Below are 19,022 nucleotides of genomic sequence, written 5' to 3'. Positions count from 1 at the left end.
ACAGCTTTGGGGCTGCTTGCACTCTTGGGCACCCTCCCCCACCTGGCAGTAGCCACCCACAGCCCCGCTGCTCCTCATCAGCCTCCCACGCACACTCTCCTCCAGTCCCATTGCACTTGCACCTCACCGGCCATTCACACACCCTCCCCCAGCCCCGCTGTGGTTGCCCCATGCCTTGCCAGCACTCATGCACCCTCCCCCACCCGGCAGCAGCCACTTACCTGCCTGCCAGCCTGCTTGCAAGCCACCTGGGACTTGCAACTTCCTGTTGGCTTCCCCACTGACTTTGGTTGTTGGAATCTGGCAGGAAGTTGCAAGGAGGTCCTTGCTTAACGACCTGTGATCCTCACTTAATGACAGCAACAGGGACTGCAGGGATTGCGGTCATTAAGTGATATGGTCACGTGACTTCGTGCTTTATGACCTCATCGCTTAACGACAGACATTCTGCTCCTAATTACCATCATTAACTGAGGATCACCTGTACCTGTTAAGTTTGGATTTCCTTTATAGAACATACCACGTTGCTTTAAAGAAATAAAATAGAGTTACAAATAAGGTAGATGGGCTGCCTTCATATAATTTGCTTAACTCCATTTTCTAGGTGCACACAATACATTTAGCTGTGACCGAACGGGGCTGGGCTGATAGCGAGCCACCAAAAGTTTAAACAAATTCAGCTTAATGCAGTGCATAAACTGTTCCCGAATCTCCTCAGAACTCTGCCAATCCATAGTAACAATACCGATCTAGACCCCCAATGATTAAGGCACTTCCTATTTTCTTAACTCACAAATAGTTTCTGACAGACACCTGCTTTTCTCCCCAGTATTCCTGCCAGTAATATTGATAAAGGGGAAGGCCTTTTAGTTGTGGGTTTTGTTAGACAGACTCAGCAGGGAGTAGCAGCCCCGAGCTGATCTTGAAAAAGCTAAACAGGGTTGGATCTACTTATTCCTTGGATGGGAGCCTACTGAGAAATCCCAAGGCCGTGGGTAGACTGGAAAGTAAAAAATACATCTCAGAAGAAGGCAGTGGCAATCTTTTCTGTACTCCTGCCAAGAAAACTTAAATGTTCCAGAAGACAAGTCTTTATCTTCTTGTCGGCTACACCGAGAGCCAGAAACTTGTCGCTGAACTGTTGACTGCACCGAGTAGTCTAAGTAGATTCAGATCTAGCAGAATCATTTATTATTACCATGGTTAGGGAGGGGACAAAGGCCCAGAGAGGCAGTGGCAAGAGGTTGAGACAGAGAACAAGAACAAGGGGGAGGAGAAGAGATGGCATTGGTCATGAGGTGAAAGCTTGGTGATGGATCTAGGACAGTTTTGAAGGCCACTTCTGAACCTCTGGCAAGCTGTGGGTTGTGCGCATATAGGCTAGACTAAGGGGGAGACAGCCCCTTGCCCATGTAACTGACCCCTTGTCCAGTTTCCCCAATCAGTATTATTTTTCAGGGAGCTTTTCAGAAATAAAAAACAGAAGAGGGGCATTACACCTCCAGTGTGCTCGATGCACCTATTTATTTTCTTAGAAAATCCAAAAAAGGGCCTCAGTTTTCAGCCCTGCCCCATCAGTGATATCCCTATCTCAGTGTCCTTGCAGTCTCTGGAGATGCCTTCCCCCCAAACAAGGTCCACAGTCACAAAACTTCCTTTGTCCTGGGTAGATGCACCAACAGGCTGATTGGATAAACATTGCTTCCTTGTTCTTAGCAAATAACCAATTTATACTTTGGTCCTAAACTACTGACTCTTTGTGTGTTTAAGTGCGCAACCATGGTCAGGAATAACTTTAAAACAACTTTTTTTTTTTCAGAGCAAGGCAACACTTCCTTTCTTTTTTTATTCAAAAAGGCCCTGGTGGCAGGAATATAGTGTAAAAATCATTGGAAAAACTAAAAGGCATTGTTACATATTGGAATATACACTTTGTACAAAAAAAATTACACGTCACGAGCAGTTCTTTCTTTTCGTTTGAGGTTCATATGCAGAAGGTGAGGTCTCAATAATTCATAGGTCCTGGGATCTGAACGTTGAGACCCCCATAGTCCAACATGTACATCGGCCATTGCTGCAGGGAAAAGCAAGAGAAAAAAAGCATTACAAAAGGTCTATCCAGTTGAGATTACAAAATCCAATACAGAGCAATCTCTGCCTCATGCTAAGACTTTGCACATAACTACCTCATCTAAGGAAGCCTTGGTTGTTATGGGTTGTTAAGAATTTGGCTGAAAAATAATTCAATTTTTTTTTAATAATCATCTGTCATTCAATAAACCTGGGATTTTAAAAAAATAAATCCAAAAAAATTTAATCAATTGAACTGCCTTATTCTGTCCTATTTATTTATTGAATCTATATGGCCACCCATCTTACAGATGTGACTCTGGGCAGCTAGCAACACGTTAAAAAAAAGAAAACAATACGAAAACCCAGTATCAACGAAACATTAAAAACCTACAATGATCACTGAGAAGAAACCCAATAAACACTCAATAATACAGGAACATCTCATCTCACAGCCCATTTAACCTGCCAACCCCTGTGCCCTGGAGCACATCCAGGTCTTTGGTGCTTTGGGAAAGGCTGCCAGTCAGGCCCAATCTAATATCGGTGGGCATGGCGTTCCAGAGGGCAAATGCTGTGACAGATAAGGCCTGCTTCCCAGGTCCCGTTAGGTGGCATTCTTTAACTGAGCGGACCCAGAGGTGTCCCTCCTGTCGTATGTTCAGAATGCTATATACTGTCCACTCCACTCTTCGGTGAAGAGATACAGATGTGATATTTTGTCGTGCCCTCATTTTATGAGGTTTCATGTGGCTTCCACTCCCCCTCTTGGAGGGGGTGGTTTCTCTAATATTTACAGTAATTTTTAATTGTTATCCTGTATGTTGTTTTTACCTGCACTGACCACCTGGAGGCAATATATGACTTGTTCTCTTTGAACTCATCAGGTATAAGTAGCCATCAATCTTACCATAAGTTATGTACACCTATAGGCGATATACACCTGACCAGTTTCAAATTCGTTCTAAATCCAGCCGTGTTTTGCTTTCAGGTGGTTAATGTCCATAATCTTCTAATCCCTTAACTTTCTTAATGGTCTAAATACTGGAACTCTGTTTTTCATACATTTCTTAACATACAGTGTGTTGTGTGCATTTAAAGTTTTGACGCTGAGCTGCTTTGCAGCGCTGTTTACAAGGAGGTGGACAAAAAAGTCAAGATGGCAACTGTATATAAAAAACAGGCAGGGCTTTGATTGCACAGTGACGGCTGCCATCTTGACTTTTTATTACCTCCCCCATGGGCACCTCTGCTGCTCTCAACTGTAAGCAAAGCAGAAATGTAAAGTTCCCTTCCCCACATCTCCAGCGATGTGGTTTCTTCTTGTCCTTGAGATGGGACGCTTCTCTTTCTCTGCCGTCGCTCTCTTCCCTTGCTGCCTCTCACCAGGGTGATCCCCACCCTGACCTTCTCACTTGCTGGACAACACCACTGCCTTTGCATGACAGCCAGAGGTGGTAGCGGTGCTCTCCCACAGGCATGGAAGTAAAAACAGGGACTGCTGTGGCAAGAGGCAGCAGAAGCTACTGATAGGAATGGTGACTTTGTAGAAGACCTTCTGCAAGGTCAGCCTTCCCACTGGAGCCACACACACATGAACACACACCCAAAAAGAAAACATTGGCTGCTAGCCATAGCTCTGGCAGCCAAAAGAGACACCCAGCCACAGTGGTACAAAGCCGCATGGTTGGATTGGGGGGGGGGGTCCTACAGCAGGCCAACTGGAGTCTTCCCTTAGGCTCTTCCTCCAAGCAAATGAGAATGTTCACGTAGAGGAGGGCCTGTATAATTTTCCACTGGAAAATACCAGTTTCCTGCTGTGCCCCTTTGATCCTGTTTCAGCAGACTGGCCCCAAGATGACCTTTAGGCAGGCCATCTCAGAGCTGGGGCAAGAGGGCTATGTGAATGGAACTTAAAGGTTTACCCTGGTGTACTTTCCTCCATATCACCATGAGCATTAGAAACCATCCCACCCACCCACCAGAATCAGTACTAAAGCCAAGGGATATAAGGAAGATTGGGCAAAACTGCTTTCTATGATGGGACATATCTACACAATGATTTTTCTAGCTTAAAATGCCCAGTTACTGAAAGAAGAACGGTTGTCTCATGACCTTCTGTTTGACATGGAAAGAGATCTGACTCTCTTTTCGCACAATTTATTTTTTGGATTTATATTCCACCTTTCCTTTGGGTACTCCAGGTGGCATGCAGTGCCCTCTCCAATCTTTCCTCATAATAAAAATCCTGTCATGTCGGGCTAAGAAAGCATGACTGGCCCAAAATCACCCAGCGGGCTTGCATGGCTAAGGACAGACTTGAAACAGGCCCTCCTAGATCCTAGTCCAACACCTTAACCATTACCCCACTCTGTTCTGATTTCCCTCTCTTGTGCTTTCCCAAAATCTCTTGGCAATAGCAACACCAACCAACACTCACCCTCCAGTCAACCTGCTGGTCTATAAAACTCTCTCTCAGATCGTCCAAGGAAGGCATCATGGCTGTCTATGCAGAGGCAGTTGCATTCACATAACACACTTAACCTGGGTATAGGATTAGCCCATTTTCTCTATCTGCATAATACCTCAAATCATTTTGGGCAACACATTAGATTACAAAACCCAAGTAGGTTAAAGCTAACCAAGCCACTCATTAGCAGTGTGCAAAATATTTCAAGTTTGAAAAGTTTGGTATTTCAGATGCTCACTCTAGTATTCCAAGTACTGTGTTCCAGGTTTTAAGAGTATACTGGACTTATAGTGATTTTTTTTCCTACATCCAAGACAGGATATTCCACCGCTGCTATCTGAGCAGAATGCATTCTCTAGCGTGAACTATGTCTTTGCTAACCTAACAGCCCCCAACCCCCACAAGTTTATTCTGTTCAATCTATTCTAGAATCTTAAATGTCTCTCTTAAATATCTCTACCCTTGAATATAGATTCTGAGAGCCACCACTTCCTAATTTCACTGGGATCACCACTTATCCCCAGGCTCATTGGGCTATTAAGTTCTCAAAAGGCAGAAGCATCCATAGGAGGGAGCAGACTGGAATCTCACCCAAGGTAGTAAACCTATGCAAGTGATTATCTGGCCCTGGAGTCTGGCAAGCGTCATGAGGTTTGGGTTTCTAGTCTCAAGGATTGATATGACTAGCTGCTGGATGGTCTCCTCTCTCTCCTTTAGCAGATGATCAGTTCTTCTGTGCTGAGAACTGCACTGATGTGCTGTAGGCTGTGTGTTGGTTGAAGAATACTTTTGACCTTGTTGATTAAAAAGCTCATGTTCTCCAGAGTCTGCATCACAACATCCTTCTTTCTCTGTAAGATCAATGGGGATTGGATCATCTAGACAGAGATACACATGTATTCCCCAAGATCTGAGATGGACTACAACTGTTACCATCATCTTTATGAACACTGGCAAGCTGAACAGCATCAATAGTGAGCACACTCGTATTCAAGCCTTGGAAATTTCCTGTAGGCTGGGTGTATCAAGATGTGTAGACAGGCTTCCTGAAGATCCGGACAGGTCATGTCATCATTTTTCCTGGAGGCATTCTATGATGGATCTCAGAGTTTCCAACTGGAACTTGCAGTATCTAATATGGCAGTTCACTGTCTCCAAACCCAAGACACTCACTGTAGCTGGTGTGGGTCTTCTGGGCTGTGTGGCTGTGTTCTGGAAGTTTTGTTTCCTAATGTTTCGCCAGCATCTTTGACCGGCATCTTGCCTCTGAAGATGCCGGTCACAGATGCTGGTGAAACGTTAGGAAACAAAACTTCCAGAACATGGCCACACAGCCCAGAAGACCCACACCAGCCATCGTATTCCGGCTGTGAAAGCCTTCGACAATACACTCACTGTACTTGTTCTTGGAAATGAAGAATATGGAATATGAGCCTGAGAATTTCTTACCTTGTTGGACCTGCTCAATTGCCAGTGTGCTGAGAAGGGGGATTATGGCCTTCAAGAGCAGGTAATGCTTTGTTTCTTTGCATGACCTTTGCATGACCTGGGGAATGGTTCAAAAGAGCTTTTGGTGATGTTATATGGATCCACAGATGGGTGAATTCTGTTAGCCACTCATCCACCTGGTGGTTACAACAGTCATTACTAGCTACATCCCCCTTTCTGCATTCCCTGTAGGTTGGGGTTGGGACTAGAAGGATCTGATCTGGGACCAGTTGAAATTAAAGTTGTGGCCAATGTTCTGCTTTCCTTGTCTTCATAGTTTTTATTGGCTAGAGGCAGTTCTCTCTTTTTGTCCTTGGTGTTGGCTAGGACCTCATCTTGGGCCTCTCAAAATGTCCTTCCCTTTTGAAATGTGCCTCAAATTAGCACTCGCTTGGATTAAAGTCTGCATCCCAGTTCTTCTGCCACAGTTGTTGCTTAGTGGCCATGTTGGCTGCCATGACTCTGGATAACAACCAGGCACTATCCACACTAGCATCTTCTCAACAGGGATATGTGAATGGTGGACAAGAAGGAGAGGAGGCTAGGTGCTCCTACTTTAGTTAGATGAGCAGCTCTGTCTCCCTGTGGCAGCAACCTAGGCTTTGACCTCTGCATGACTGTCTGGAGAAGAAGTGTAGGGAGACAGTGAGTAGCACTGTTTCCCTCTCTACCATGTCCCCATATTGCAATTTGATCCAGCTGAGGCACCCTATATCTGGTTTCCCACCCTTTCTACCCCCAAAGTTTGAATGGTCATTTCCATAAGCCTGATCCAGCAAAGTCCTGGTTCAACATGGAAAGTTATGGCCCTCCCTGGGAACAGAAGGCTGACAGAGGTTGGTGGGGGATGCAATTACTTGGTCAGAGGCTATTGCTTCCTCAGTAAAGAGCCATGAGTGGGGGAATCACACACCCAGCACTACCACCTTCTATTCCCTCCGGTGCTTGGACACTTCTGCTTCCTGGAGAAAGACCCTTCCTAGACCCACCAGTGGCTGTGATGGATACATGGTTTGTAGCCAGCCCCTTGGCAGTTTCAGCATTAGCCAGATCTCCTGAAGGATACGGCGAGAGTGGGATGGCGAGACGATGTGTGGCATACCAGTGGAGGTTGGCCTCCTGGCTCTGTCTCCGCTATTAAGAGAGAGCCTCTGAGGTATTCACAGATACTGAGTTGCTGCTGGAGCACATAGTGAGCGGGCTGGATTGGCAGAGAATAACTCAAAGGGAAAACAAAACAGAAACAAAAAGGAGGCAAAGAAGCAAGATGGCAATGGTGGAAACCTTGGCAGAGCCAAGAGGCACATGTGTTTTCTGAAGCAAGCTAAGACAAGGCCAGAACTGGGGATGATGTTATCCCCGCCTAGAAGAAGCAGCCTCAGCATCTTCTAGTCTTGTCTCTTTATTGTATTTTAGTCGTCTCTGGCTCCTCTGCAGGAGAAACAGCTGTCCCAACCCTTCCAGAGGTATCCCAACTCTGTTCTGACTATCCCCAAACTGTTCTGAACACCGCAAGCTCAAAAACCTATTCAAACTCAAAACAGCTATTCTGAGTATGAAAGTCCTCTGGGATGTTCGGAGCAGCATCAGAACGCTGCCATAAGGCAGACCAATATGTTTCAAATAACTGTTTCAGATTTGAAAGGTTTTGCACACCCCTGCTTAGGAATATAAGGTAGCCAGCTGAGACCACCACCACTCTGGAGAAGTGTGTGGCTTAAGTGTGGCAAAGTGGCTAGCCCCTGGGCAAACGGCTGAGAAGTTGGTGGGTGAGAACTTAGCTCCAATTTGCCCTCTTGTCTGCTGCTTGCTTGTTCCTCTTAATAAGAAAATCAGATCAACCCAGAAGAAATTCGTCTCTAGCCAATGATCTCCACTACAACTGAGGACATTGTTCCATTAGCAATATTCAAGCAAGAAGCAGCAGCCAGTCCGGTCAGCTGTTCTATGTGGAATGGGGATAGACGCGCTCCTATCTTGGTTTGCACCAGCTTTTGTTCTAGTCCTTATTATATTTGAGATGTTTTCTATTTATTTTACTATCCTGTGCTTAGATGTAGCACTGCAGGATGCAAGTCCTTTTCATAAGGTAAATGATCCTGTATGCAAGGAAGTTATTTTTTTTAAGGAAAATATCTGCACTTAATTTCTTCCTGGTGTGCTAGTTTTCTTCATGCAGGAGTTATATGCTATCAGATGAATCCTCTGCCTGCAATCTGAAATCATATAGTTTAGACAATACAATTCAGGCACAGACTGATGCTTTCCTCCCTCAAAAACAAGCTGTAGTGATTATATTTACCACAAGTGAGATCTGATTGGTTGATGAGGTGGACTCTAGATTTGACGAGGAGGAGGAGGAGGACGATGATGATGAGGAAGAGACTGAATTTCCTTCTGAGATCCTCTTCCGCTTCCGTTTAGGAACAATGCTGTTGTTTTCTAGTGGCATTCAAAGGAGAACAAGGGTTTCAACTGGGATGGTTCTTCCACTTTGTCTTCAACATCTTCTCCATAAATGTAATGGACCTCCAGCACATTAGCTATGGAGAAGTGGCGTGCTTGAGGAAGAGTTACAAATTCCCCTCCTCTATTCCAAACCACACATTCCTCATCCAACTTTGCAGCAGAGGCACAGTACTTAGATGAGCCACCCCCAACCAGCTACCTTCTGCATAAATGGGATTGCAGCTTCCAGAATTCGTAAGTAATTTGGCTTAAGAATGATGGGAGCTAAATGCTAGGTTGGAGATGGTCACCTGGACTTTTGGCCTCTACCAAATGATGACTGCAGTCCTGCAAATGCCTCAGGCACTCCAGCCACACATGTCAGTTTTCCCCAGTCTGATGCTGGGCATCACCCACTCCCACAACACCTGCTGTGGGCTCATGGGAGCTGAAGTCCAATGCTTCTGAAAGCAACAGGATGGGGAAAGATGCCGAGTACGTGCATTCAGAGGACAGTCTTCCTGGAGTAGGTAGTTGAATACTCTAGCTGGATGTGGGGTGCCCTGATTTGTTTTTTATGGGTTGTGCAAATCTAGAAAAGCCGTCTTATGGACAATAATCCAAACCAGAGATGTTTCCACTCCCAAAGTCTTTGCAGTGGCAGATATTATTGCAAAGCAATTATATATGATTCCATGGGCATGAAAATGTTATACACACAATATATGCCCATTAAAAATAGACCAAATCTCGTGGGAGTTCATACAATTAGAACACAAAGATCATTCAAGAATTTGGCTTATCTTCAGCCATTCTTTCCATTTCTTAAAAAATGTCATGGCATTATGGGTGCCTTATGAACACACAAGCCCTATGTCACTGGCCCTCATTTTAGATAGATGCTACTTTAGGGATACTGAGGAAATCAAATGAGTTATTTCCAACCCCCTTGCCCTGTCCAGGATACTGGAGTGGCTTTTTTCTATGAATAATTCAGGTCCTTAGATATCTTGTTGAAAGCTCCCTGAAATGCAGACCAATTCTGGATGATTTCAAAAGAATCACATTAAAAGACTCCTATTATATGCCTATGAAGAGGGACAAATCCTCTTTCCAAAACAAGTATCTTTAAAAGAAAATTGCCCACCTGCCCTATTTTTCACCTTACCTGGTGGTTTGACCTCAGGACCTAGGTCTGCAAATGGCCTGCATTGAAAAAGAACAGTATGAATGAGATGGCATTTAGAAATTAAGGTTGATGACAATGCTTAAAAATATCTCCACCTGCTACTGGCTAATACTGATGTTCCAGATGGCATGTAGGAATGCCTGGAGGCCTGGAAGTCTGTATTAAACATTTTTCTAAATCAGGGTTACACAACCAGAAGCCTAATGATCCATTAGCTCTAGGCCTAATTTCATTTGGTTCCAGTACTGATTCAGTTCAGATCTATGGTGAGAGATCTGCGTCCATCCTCTGCACCTGCTGGTTAGGGCAGAGAGGAGAGGGAGTCAGGAAGAGAGACAAAGGGATTCCACAGAGAAAAGCGTTGTCCCCACCTATTCTGACTCAGGTCCACTCATTGATAGCTTAGCCTCATCTACCATGTGGCCCCAACAGATACATCTCTTGACCGAAAAGGTTGGCCAAACATCTCCTATGAAAAAAACCCAAAGGATAAGCTTCTAGGAATGCCAGGCATTTGAAATTAAGAAATTAAGCTAGGTTAACAACATACAATTAGTATGTTGACATAACATTCTACCCCAAATAAATAAACTATACTACAGCTTAACACAACATGTTAAGATAATGTCTGGGCTTTCCACATGTTAGCCTGATCTAGTATGTTGTGCAAATCCAGCCATTAAGTACCCAGCAAGAGCAGACTGACAGAGGAGAGGGGTTCAAGCACTGACTAGACAAGCAGGTGTCAGGAAGGCTTTATTTTGGATTGTTGCATGGAGCAGAAGGTTGGTCTTGGGGTGGTGGGGGTGGAGAGAATGGTTCCTTCCAACTCTAGGATTCTGTGTGTGACACTATTTGGTTAGCTTGGTCCAGCCTGGACAGGAATAGCATTGGTAATATGTAGACAGTTCCAGATTCAGATCACAATACTGAAACTGAAAAGAACCTTGGGGAGCAGGTGATGGAAGGAGACCTCAGCTCAATCTTTGGAGAGCAACTGCCAAGTACAGTTGGTTTGTACTATGATACTCTGAGCTGCATAGATAAATGGTCTGATGGTACAAAGGCAGATTTAAATACCAAACTACTTACTTTTACTAACATTTTGAATGTAGCCTTTGCCAACTTTATGCTTTCCAAATATGTTGGGACTGCAATCCCCCAACTCTCTTTGGTGGGATTCCAGGAACTGCTATCCTGGAAGGTTCTGGTTTGGGGAAGGCTGATCCAATGAAAGGAATTGTGTAGTTACATCTTAATGCCAGCAGAGGGCTCTGTGGCCTTACAGATGGATTAAAACAGCATAGAAATAATTGCAATAAATAAATAAATACATATATAAAATTAAAGGCAAGGTTGGGAATGGAATCGTACTGGAGCTGGTTAGTAATTGCCATCCGGATCCGGTCACGTGCTTTGAGAATCTTCTCTAGCCGATGGATATCGTAAGTATTGGGGTTCCGAAATGGGATATCATCCGGCAAGCCAGTCACTTCAATGGCATCAGGTGTGTCCCTGATCAGTTTATAGGGTACCAGAACAGGTCGGTTCAGGCCTAAAGCTTCCCCTGAAACAAAAACAAAGAACTTCACTACCACCCCATAAAACAGAAGAAACCCACCTTGGTTCTCAGTCCTATTTAGTTTCCAAAATTTAGCCCTCACTGGAATACAAGTAGTCCTCATTTAATGTCCACTCATTCAGTGACTGTTTGAAGTTATAATGGCACTGAACGAGGGGGACTTACGACAGGTAAGTCATAATTGTGTTCATCCCATCCCTGCAGTCACACAATTGCGATTCAGGAGCTTGTTGACCAGCTTACAATTATGTTGCAGTGTCCTGTGGTCATGTGACTGTCATTGTCCCAACCTGAGACAGTGGCCACATGCCAGATTTGGTTTTCTTGTCGGAGCAATGACTAAGTGATCTAAGGGGAGATTTACAGCCTGGTGACCCTGAGTTTCTCCTATGCCACCCCCCTCGGCAGGGAGGCAGGACCCATGTGATTGGTCTGCCCCCGGCGCCTGATGGACCCATTAGGGTTTCAGAGGGAGCTGGGGGGTATTCCCAAGGATCTGCTGCATGGTCCAGCAGAGGGCTTGGGTGCTGCCTGGAACAGGGAGACGGCTGGGGCCTTGGACAGGATCACACCTATGCGACCTCTCTTGCCACATCGGCCCCGACACTCCCTGTGGTTTCCGGAGGAGTTGAGGGTTCCAAAGTGGGTCAAGAGATGTCTAGAGCGCCGCTGGAGGAAGACAAAGACCAAATCTGACTGAACACAGGTTAGAGCCGCTATTAAGGCCTACACTGTGGCAATAAGAGTGGCGAAGCATCAATACTTCTCCGCCCTTATTGCATCTGCTGAATGCCGCCCGGTGGCCCTGTTTGGGATCACTAGATCCCTTCTTGGTAAGGATTCAGTGATTCATTTGCAGGGCTGCACGGAGGAATTTTTGGAGCATCTGCAGGACAAAATTGCTTGGATTCGTTCTAAGTTGGACTTCAAGCATGGGGCAGGGTCTGAGGAGATACCGGGGGATTGTTCTTACCTAGTTATCTGGGAACAGTTTGATCCTAGTTTCCAGAGGAAGTGGACAGGATCCTTCGGACTGTGAAGACCACCACTTGCCATCTGGACCCATGCCCCTCCTGGCTGGTGAAAGCAGCTCGGGAGGTGACGTGGTTGGATCCAGGTGATGGTTAACACATCCTTGCGGGAGGGAGTGTTTCCATCTGCCTTTAAGGAGGTGTTGGTGCACCCCCTCCTCAAGAAACCCTACCTAGATCCTACCGTACTGGACAATTTTCATCCAGTCTCCCACCTCCCCTTTTTGGGGAAGGTGGTTGAGAAAGTGATGGCTTCACAGCTCCAAAGGGTTCTGGAGAAAATGGATTATCTGGACCCCTTCCAGTCAGGTTTCAGGCCCGGATATGGAAAAGAAACGGCATTGGTTGCACTTATGGATGACCTCTGGCGGGAGTGGGATGGTGGAAGTGAGACCACCCTTGCTCTCCTTGATCTCTCAGCGGCTTTTGATACCGTCGACCACGGTATCCTGTTGGGACAGCTCAGGGAATTGGGGGTGGGCAGCACGGTCTTGTGCTGGTTCACCTCCTTTCTTCAGGGCTAATCCCAATCAGTGGTGATAGGGAGCAAGAGGTCCCATCCTCAGCCCCTCCTTTGTGGGGTGCCGCAGGGTTCGGTTCTCTCTCTGCTCCTTTTCAACATCTACATGAAACCGCTGGGCGAGATCATCTGCCATCATGGGATGAGGTATCATCAGTATGCTGATGATACGCAATTATACATCTCCATCCCAGGTGAGGTAAGTGATGCCGTGACCACCCTTTTTCGCAGTGCCTGGAGGCTGTAAGGCTCTGGATGGGGAACAACAGGCTTCGGCTGAACCTGGTAAGACAGAGTGGCTGTGGGTTAATGGTTCCTCTGTATTCAGGACTTTGTCACTGATGCTGGATGGGGTAGCACTGCCCCAGACAGACCCAGTGTGTAATCTGGGGGTCCTCCTGGACTCACAGCTCCTGCTTGAGGAGCAGGTGGCAGCCGTGGCCAGGAGGGCCTTTGCACAACTTGGGGGTGTGCATCAGTTACACCCTTTCCTGGATCAGGATGCCCTTCGAATGGTCACTCATGCCCTTGTTATCTCCCAGATAGACTACTGCAATGCGCTCTACATGGGGCTACCCTTGAAGAGTATCCGGAAGCTACAACTGGTCCAGAATGCAGCCGCACAGGCTATTTTTGGAGCCCCAAGAAGGGCCCATGTAACATTGTTGCTCTGCGAGCTGCATTGAGTACCAGTTTGCTTCCGGGTTCAATTCAAGGTGTTGGTTATCACCTTTAAAGCCCTACACGGCATGGGACCAGGTTACCTAAGGGACCGCCTCTTCCCCATGACTTCAACCTGTCCCACCCAATCACATGGAGAGGGCATGCTCCGGACCCCCTCGGTAAAAGAGCTCCGATTAGCAGGGTCCAGAAGGCGGGCCTTCTCGGCTGTGGCCCCCGCCCTTTGGAATATCCTGCTCCTAGAGGATGCTTCCGAAGGGATTTGAAGACCTGCCTCTGCCACTTGGCCTGGGGTTGGGAGGGAAGACATCAAGGGTGGGGATGGCTAATCCCTTAGAAGCCTTTCGTCTGCAGCTCTGGAAACCATCAGCCTCTTGGGACATTTTCTTGTCTTTTTTGTAATGCTTTGTATAATTTTTATGTTTTTGGTAATTGTATATACATTTATTGTTTTAATGGATTATGTGAGCCGCCCAGAGTCCCCCATTAGGGGGAGATGGGCGGAGATGAATTTAATAAATCAAATTTGCCACCTTCGCTGCTGGCTTCCCACAAGCAAAGTCAATGGGGAAGCCAGCAAGAAGTCGCGACCGTGCAAAATTCACCCAATGATGGCAACTGGGACTGCCGGAACTGCCATCGTAAGCCAGTGCGGTCATGTGGCATTGTGCCTTATGACTGTGTCGTTTAGCGATCAAGTTCCCGGTCCCAATTACCATTGGTAAGTGCGAACTACCTGTATTATGGCAAGGTTCTCACACTGCACTAAGCCAGGGACAGGCAAAATGTCTCCCATGGGTGCCAGTACCATTGCAATGTAACACTTCTGGTTTGTGACCTCGGAGCTCCAAAAATGAAAAAAAAAGATTCTTTTTCATTTAAAATTCATATTTAAAAGTCTCAACATAGATGAAATGTTCTTGCAAGCCCGCCAAAGCTTGAAGGAACTCCGTTTCCTCTATTTTTAACTTTTTACCTTAAAAAATGGTGGGGGGGGATCAAAACATTATTTTCTGGTGCCAGTGGCAGCTTCAGTGGTGCCCACTGCCTGAAAAGATTACTGACTCTGTGCTTAGCCATAATATGGTTTGGCTTAGGCTCAGCATGGTGGGTCACCTTAGCCATTATGGTCTGTAAGAAAAGAGGAAGCCTCCTTCAAGGCAAGCTCGACTCCTGGTGGCAACAGGGGCACTTCGTTTTCTTGGTTGGCAACAAGGAAGTGGCTTGGGTGGGGGACCAGCACTTTCTTCTACTTCTCAGTGTGACCTACAACTTTGGAGTTTCCTGGTGGTATCCCATCTAAATACCAACCAGGTCCACCCCACTTAGCTTTTTCAAGGCCATCCATGGACGGTTAGATGCTGCCACCTAATGAGGCTACTCTAATTCATAAACCATTGTTCAGGTTTGATGTTTTGCATGAATCTAATCAGCTGTGGCTCATCTAGGAGTACATGGTTCACAAAGCCATGGCTTCAGAGGATGAGTGAACCCAGTCCTTAAATGACCATTTAAGGCTTAACTGTGAAAATAAAATAAAATATCCCTTATTTTAGGAACTATTATGGTTATTTCCATTTTACCGTTATACAGACTGAGGGTGGGGTTTCCAATCATTTGGCTATTAGCCTCTCTGGTTGTCTTCACTTTATCTGATGACTGACTTGAAACTTGTAGATTTGCAATAATACACTGAACCCTAAACTAACCAAATGAGCTGTGTTCACACAAAATGTTAAATCACAGATAACCCCTGACCAAGCTTAGCACTACTAAAGCTAAACTGGTTGTGCTGAAGCATCTACTGGGTCTTTAACTGAGCTGGTTAAACACGTTGTCTGAACATGGCCTTTGAGAGGTTTTTTTCAAATAAAGCAGGTCACAGCATTTCAACAAAAATTATGTTGGGAGGATGGAGAGTTTAAATCTGTCTTCCCCCCAGGAGTGTTTGTATATTGTAACAAACCACCAAAAATGCTGTTCTTTACAGGTAGTCCTTGCTTACCGACTGCCTTGTTTAGCAACTGTTCAAAGTTACGACTCTTGACAAAAAAAACAGCTTTGCGACCAATCCTTGCATTTATAGCCATTGCAAAGTCCCGTGGTCACGTGATCACCATTTGTGAGTTTCACAACCAGCTTCCAACAAGCAGAATTAACGGAGAACGCAGAAGTTAAATTGCAAGTCGTGGTCATGCTTAACGACCGCGATGATTCGCTTAATGATGGAAGAAGTGATATCGTAAATCCAGCATGGTCATGATTTTTCACTTAGCAACCGTGGCGCTTAGTGACAGAGTTGTGGTCCCAATTGTGGTTGGTAAGCGAGGACTACCTGTAAATGATTTGCATGTGGACTTTCAATCACAGAATTCAAGGGAGTGCAAGTTGCTTTTCCCATCAGCAACTTTTGCATTAAGTCTCACAAGAGCCCTGTGGAATAGGTTAAGCTGAAAAATAGCAACCAGCCAGCCCATGATGGGACCACAGCTGGGACTAGAAATTCAGATTGAGAAATATGCTGCTCTGCATTTGAACCATGGCCCCCAACCCTACAAGACAGTCAGCCCTGTGCTCAAAATAGAGCAACCCACCATATTTTTCATTGAACAGTTCCTTCACTTGCTCTCGGAGAATCACCTTCTCGCCCAATCGGTTTGCATCATCCTCATCTGCCAAGAAAGAAAAGACCACATGTTTAGTAGGTCTTTCTCATGAGTATTCCAAGAGAACCAGAATGATGTAGCAGGGAAGATGTTGGACTAAGAGTGGCGAGGTCCAGGTCCAAGTCTATCTTCACTCATTTGAAACTCACTGGATAAATTTGGGCCAATCATTCTCTCTCAGCCCTATCTACTCTACAGGGTTGTGGAGGTGAAAAATTGGAGGAAAATATACTGCTACCTTGCACTCCAGTGCCAGTAGTTGTCTCCAGTAGTTGAAACAATTGTACAAAGTAGGCATTCCAGGAGGATTTGGGAGTGTTGCCTATGTTTCATTTTCTTAAATATGTTAAAGCCTATTTGTGGGTAACCCTACCATTTTTGTCTGTTTCCTACCTCAAAACAAGAAGAAACCCTGCCTCTGATTTTCAGCAAGGCTGTTGAAGGTGCTCTTGGAACTGCAGGTGGCCTTGGGTCTTGGACTGCCCACAGCTGGACCAGAGGAACCTTCTCCCACCTGTGCCCTTGGGACTCAGTGCTCAGGACTCTCAGGCAACATGCTGAGGGTTTTGGGAGATGCAGCACCAAACCCCTAGGGGGGCATCCCAGAGGTGTCTGGTCAATGCATATGCGATCAACAAAACCCTTTCCCTGATATTTAGGCCAGAAGGGTGTAATTTAAGCAGCTTTCAAAAGCAGCTTTCAAAAGCTTTCGATGCAGCACCCAGACTTCCCATTGTGGATACCAGGTTGTTATTTAATGTGACAGGAGAAAATCATTCAAGACATGACTAGAGAATGATCATATTAAATCAAATGAATAAATGGAAGGAAAACAAACATAGCTTTTCCCAGAGCCCCACGCACTAAGGGCCAACATACTGCTGTCAAAGACCAAGCATCTAACACCGTCTATCCCCTCCATTCGCCCCACCCCCCACCCCCAAGAGGCTGCCTTCTGACTTAGAGCAAAGATATCCTGTTCCTACCATGTAAGAGCCAACCAGCTCTTACAACAGGCCACTGCCCAGTAACATCCTCATCTTTGGGTGATGGACTTATTCTCATAAAATCCCAGAACTGGAAGGAACCTTAAAATCAAGAAGGTTCGGGGCACCTTTTGGGTTTCAGTGCTTCCCCCTTGAATGTTTTTCCCCCCACCCTGCAAAAAAGAATGGTGAGGCTAGAGAAAAATGAGTGGACGTGGCCAGGACAAATCTAAATTCTGTTTGCTTTTTCCATTTAAACTTATGTAAATGGCATTTTTATTAAATTTTAATGAAACATCAACTTAATTAAGTACAATTAATATGATTACTCCCAGGATATTTAATAAATTTCCCCTTGTGCTTGATTAAAAATTAAAATTCAGTGGCAACTTTCAGGCAATTTCTGGGGATTACATTAACAGCTTCAGAAGGGCTACACTGGCTGATCCTGACTCCATCCCCCAGCCAAATCCCCGCTCAGTACAGAAAACCCACAGCTGGGGCATTTCCAGAAGATGGCTATCCACCCTCTCCTTGAAGTCCTCCAGAAAACAAGAGCCCACCACCCCATTAGATCACTGGTTTTGTTGCTGCATTGCTCAAGAGGCAAGTAACTTCAGATATTTCTCTGTGCTCCATGTGAAATCTAGCCTGCTATAACTTAAGAGATCTAGCAGCAGAGGAAAAATGTTTGCCCTCACATCCATCTCTTTCAAGCGTGCTACCATAGGAGGAAGGGAAATAATAAAGGCTCAAATGTATACTGCAACCACTGCAGATTAGCTCCCTGCTCACCTGGCAGTGGTAGCAAATATTTAATTAAAATTAACGGAGGAAGCTCTGCTTCGTCCTGTCTGGACTCTACCAGAAGCCGAGCCTTCTCAATTAGCACCCCAGATGCAGGCGTATTTTTCCACATCCGGTTCTGCCCATTCTATGAGCAGCTTAAAATGCTTCTCTTTTTTCAAGGTGATGAGAGACACCACTTAACATTGGATTAGCAGCTGCTACTTTCTGTTCTCTCAAAACAACTGCATCAAGAGGGAGTAGGCTCTGGACTTGATTTCAGCCACAATATTAAACAAAGGGAGTGTTGAGGCTCTTTTCTACCCTGCTTCTCCCATCTAAAGTCTTGGGTGCTCCAAGAGGCAAGGAAGAAAAATACCACATGCATTTGTGTTACTTCCATAACAAAGCAATCAACAACTCTGGGTTACGGATCTTTTTGCTCAAGGAATGGCTGTGTGAAATTCAACAGTCCCCTTAACCCAGTTCCACCATCACATTCCAAACTCTCCCTCATTTTACCTTTGCAACAACTGAGATAGTGACCAGCCCACAATGACCAAGAAAGCTCCTTAGTCAAGCAAGGACTTGAATCCAGGTTTCCCTGGTCTTAGTCTAATACTTTAACTACTATAATAACACTCTCTCTTGGGGTTCAAGCAGATTTTTCCAACAGAGCTTGGAAACGCCAGGGATTAAAACCTGGCCCTTTTACATGCAAAGAATGAGCATTCCCACTGTAACTTGTTAGAGTCAAATATAACAAGCAATTCTAAAATGAAAAGATGCCAACACTCAGGCAGAAGCTTTTGAAGGCAAAAGCTTTGCATCTGTTTAAAATGCAGTAATGGAAACCATCTTAAGGAAACAGATTAAAGAATAATAGAACATGTTAGTTCTTAAAATGTGGCTGTTTTAGAGAGAGTGACAATGCAGATGGAGTACAAGGACAACCTATTGTTGCTTTAGGATCATGTTGAGACAAGAATGGGAGTCAAGTTGATTTAGAGATGGGGCACTACCCATGGCAGGGAAGTGGTCTTGCACTGAAATAGGATAATCTATAGGGGACGATCTGTGGGTTTAAATGAGGGAGAGCTCAAAT

General features: G+C 45.4%; 1 protein-coding gene across 2 annotated transcripts in view; it reads right to left on the bottom strand.

The window, feature by feature from the left end:
* Positions 1-1,547: 1,547 nt before the first annotated feature.
* Positions 1,548-19,022, bottom strand: part of GTF2IRD1 (GTF2I repeat domain containing 1) — a 136,650-nt gene continuing 119,175 nt past the window's right edge. The window contains exons 23-27 of one of the 2 annotated variants that reach the window (XM_088152580.1): positions 16,074-16,151; positions 11,040-11,232; positions 9,645-9,682; positions 8,331-8,470; positions 1,548-2,074 (exon numbers count right to left, since the gene is read on the bottom strand). In XM_088152580.1, the coding sequence (XP_088008706.1) occupies positions 2,006-2,074; positions 8,331-8,470; positions 9,645-9,682; positions 11,040-11,232; positions 16,074-16,151 (518 nt within the window). In that variant the 3' untranslated portion in view covers positions 1,548-2,005. The remainder of the gene's footprint in view (positions 2,075-8,330; positions 8,471-9,644; positions 9,683-11,039; positions 11,233-16,073; positions 16,152-19,022) is intronic. The other variant, XM_088152581.1, reaches the window with a different exon arrangement.

Source organism: Python bivittatus, unplaced genomic scaffold, assembly GCF_059951505.1.
Source record: "Python bivittatus isolate LINGU-HERP-01145 unplaced genomic scaffold, Pbiv_v1 ctg000690_np1212, whole genome shotgun sequence".
Classification (NCBI taxonomy): domain Eukaryota; kingdom Metazoa; phylum Chordata; class Lepidosauria; order Squamata; family Pythonidae; genus Python; species Python bivittatus.
Note: the sequence above shows the minus strand (reverse complement) of the source record. Positions and strands in the feature narration are given on the sequence as shown.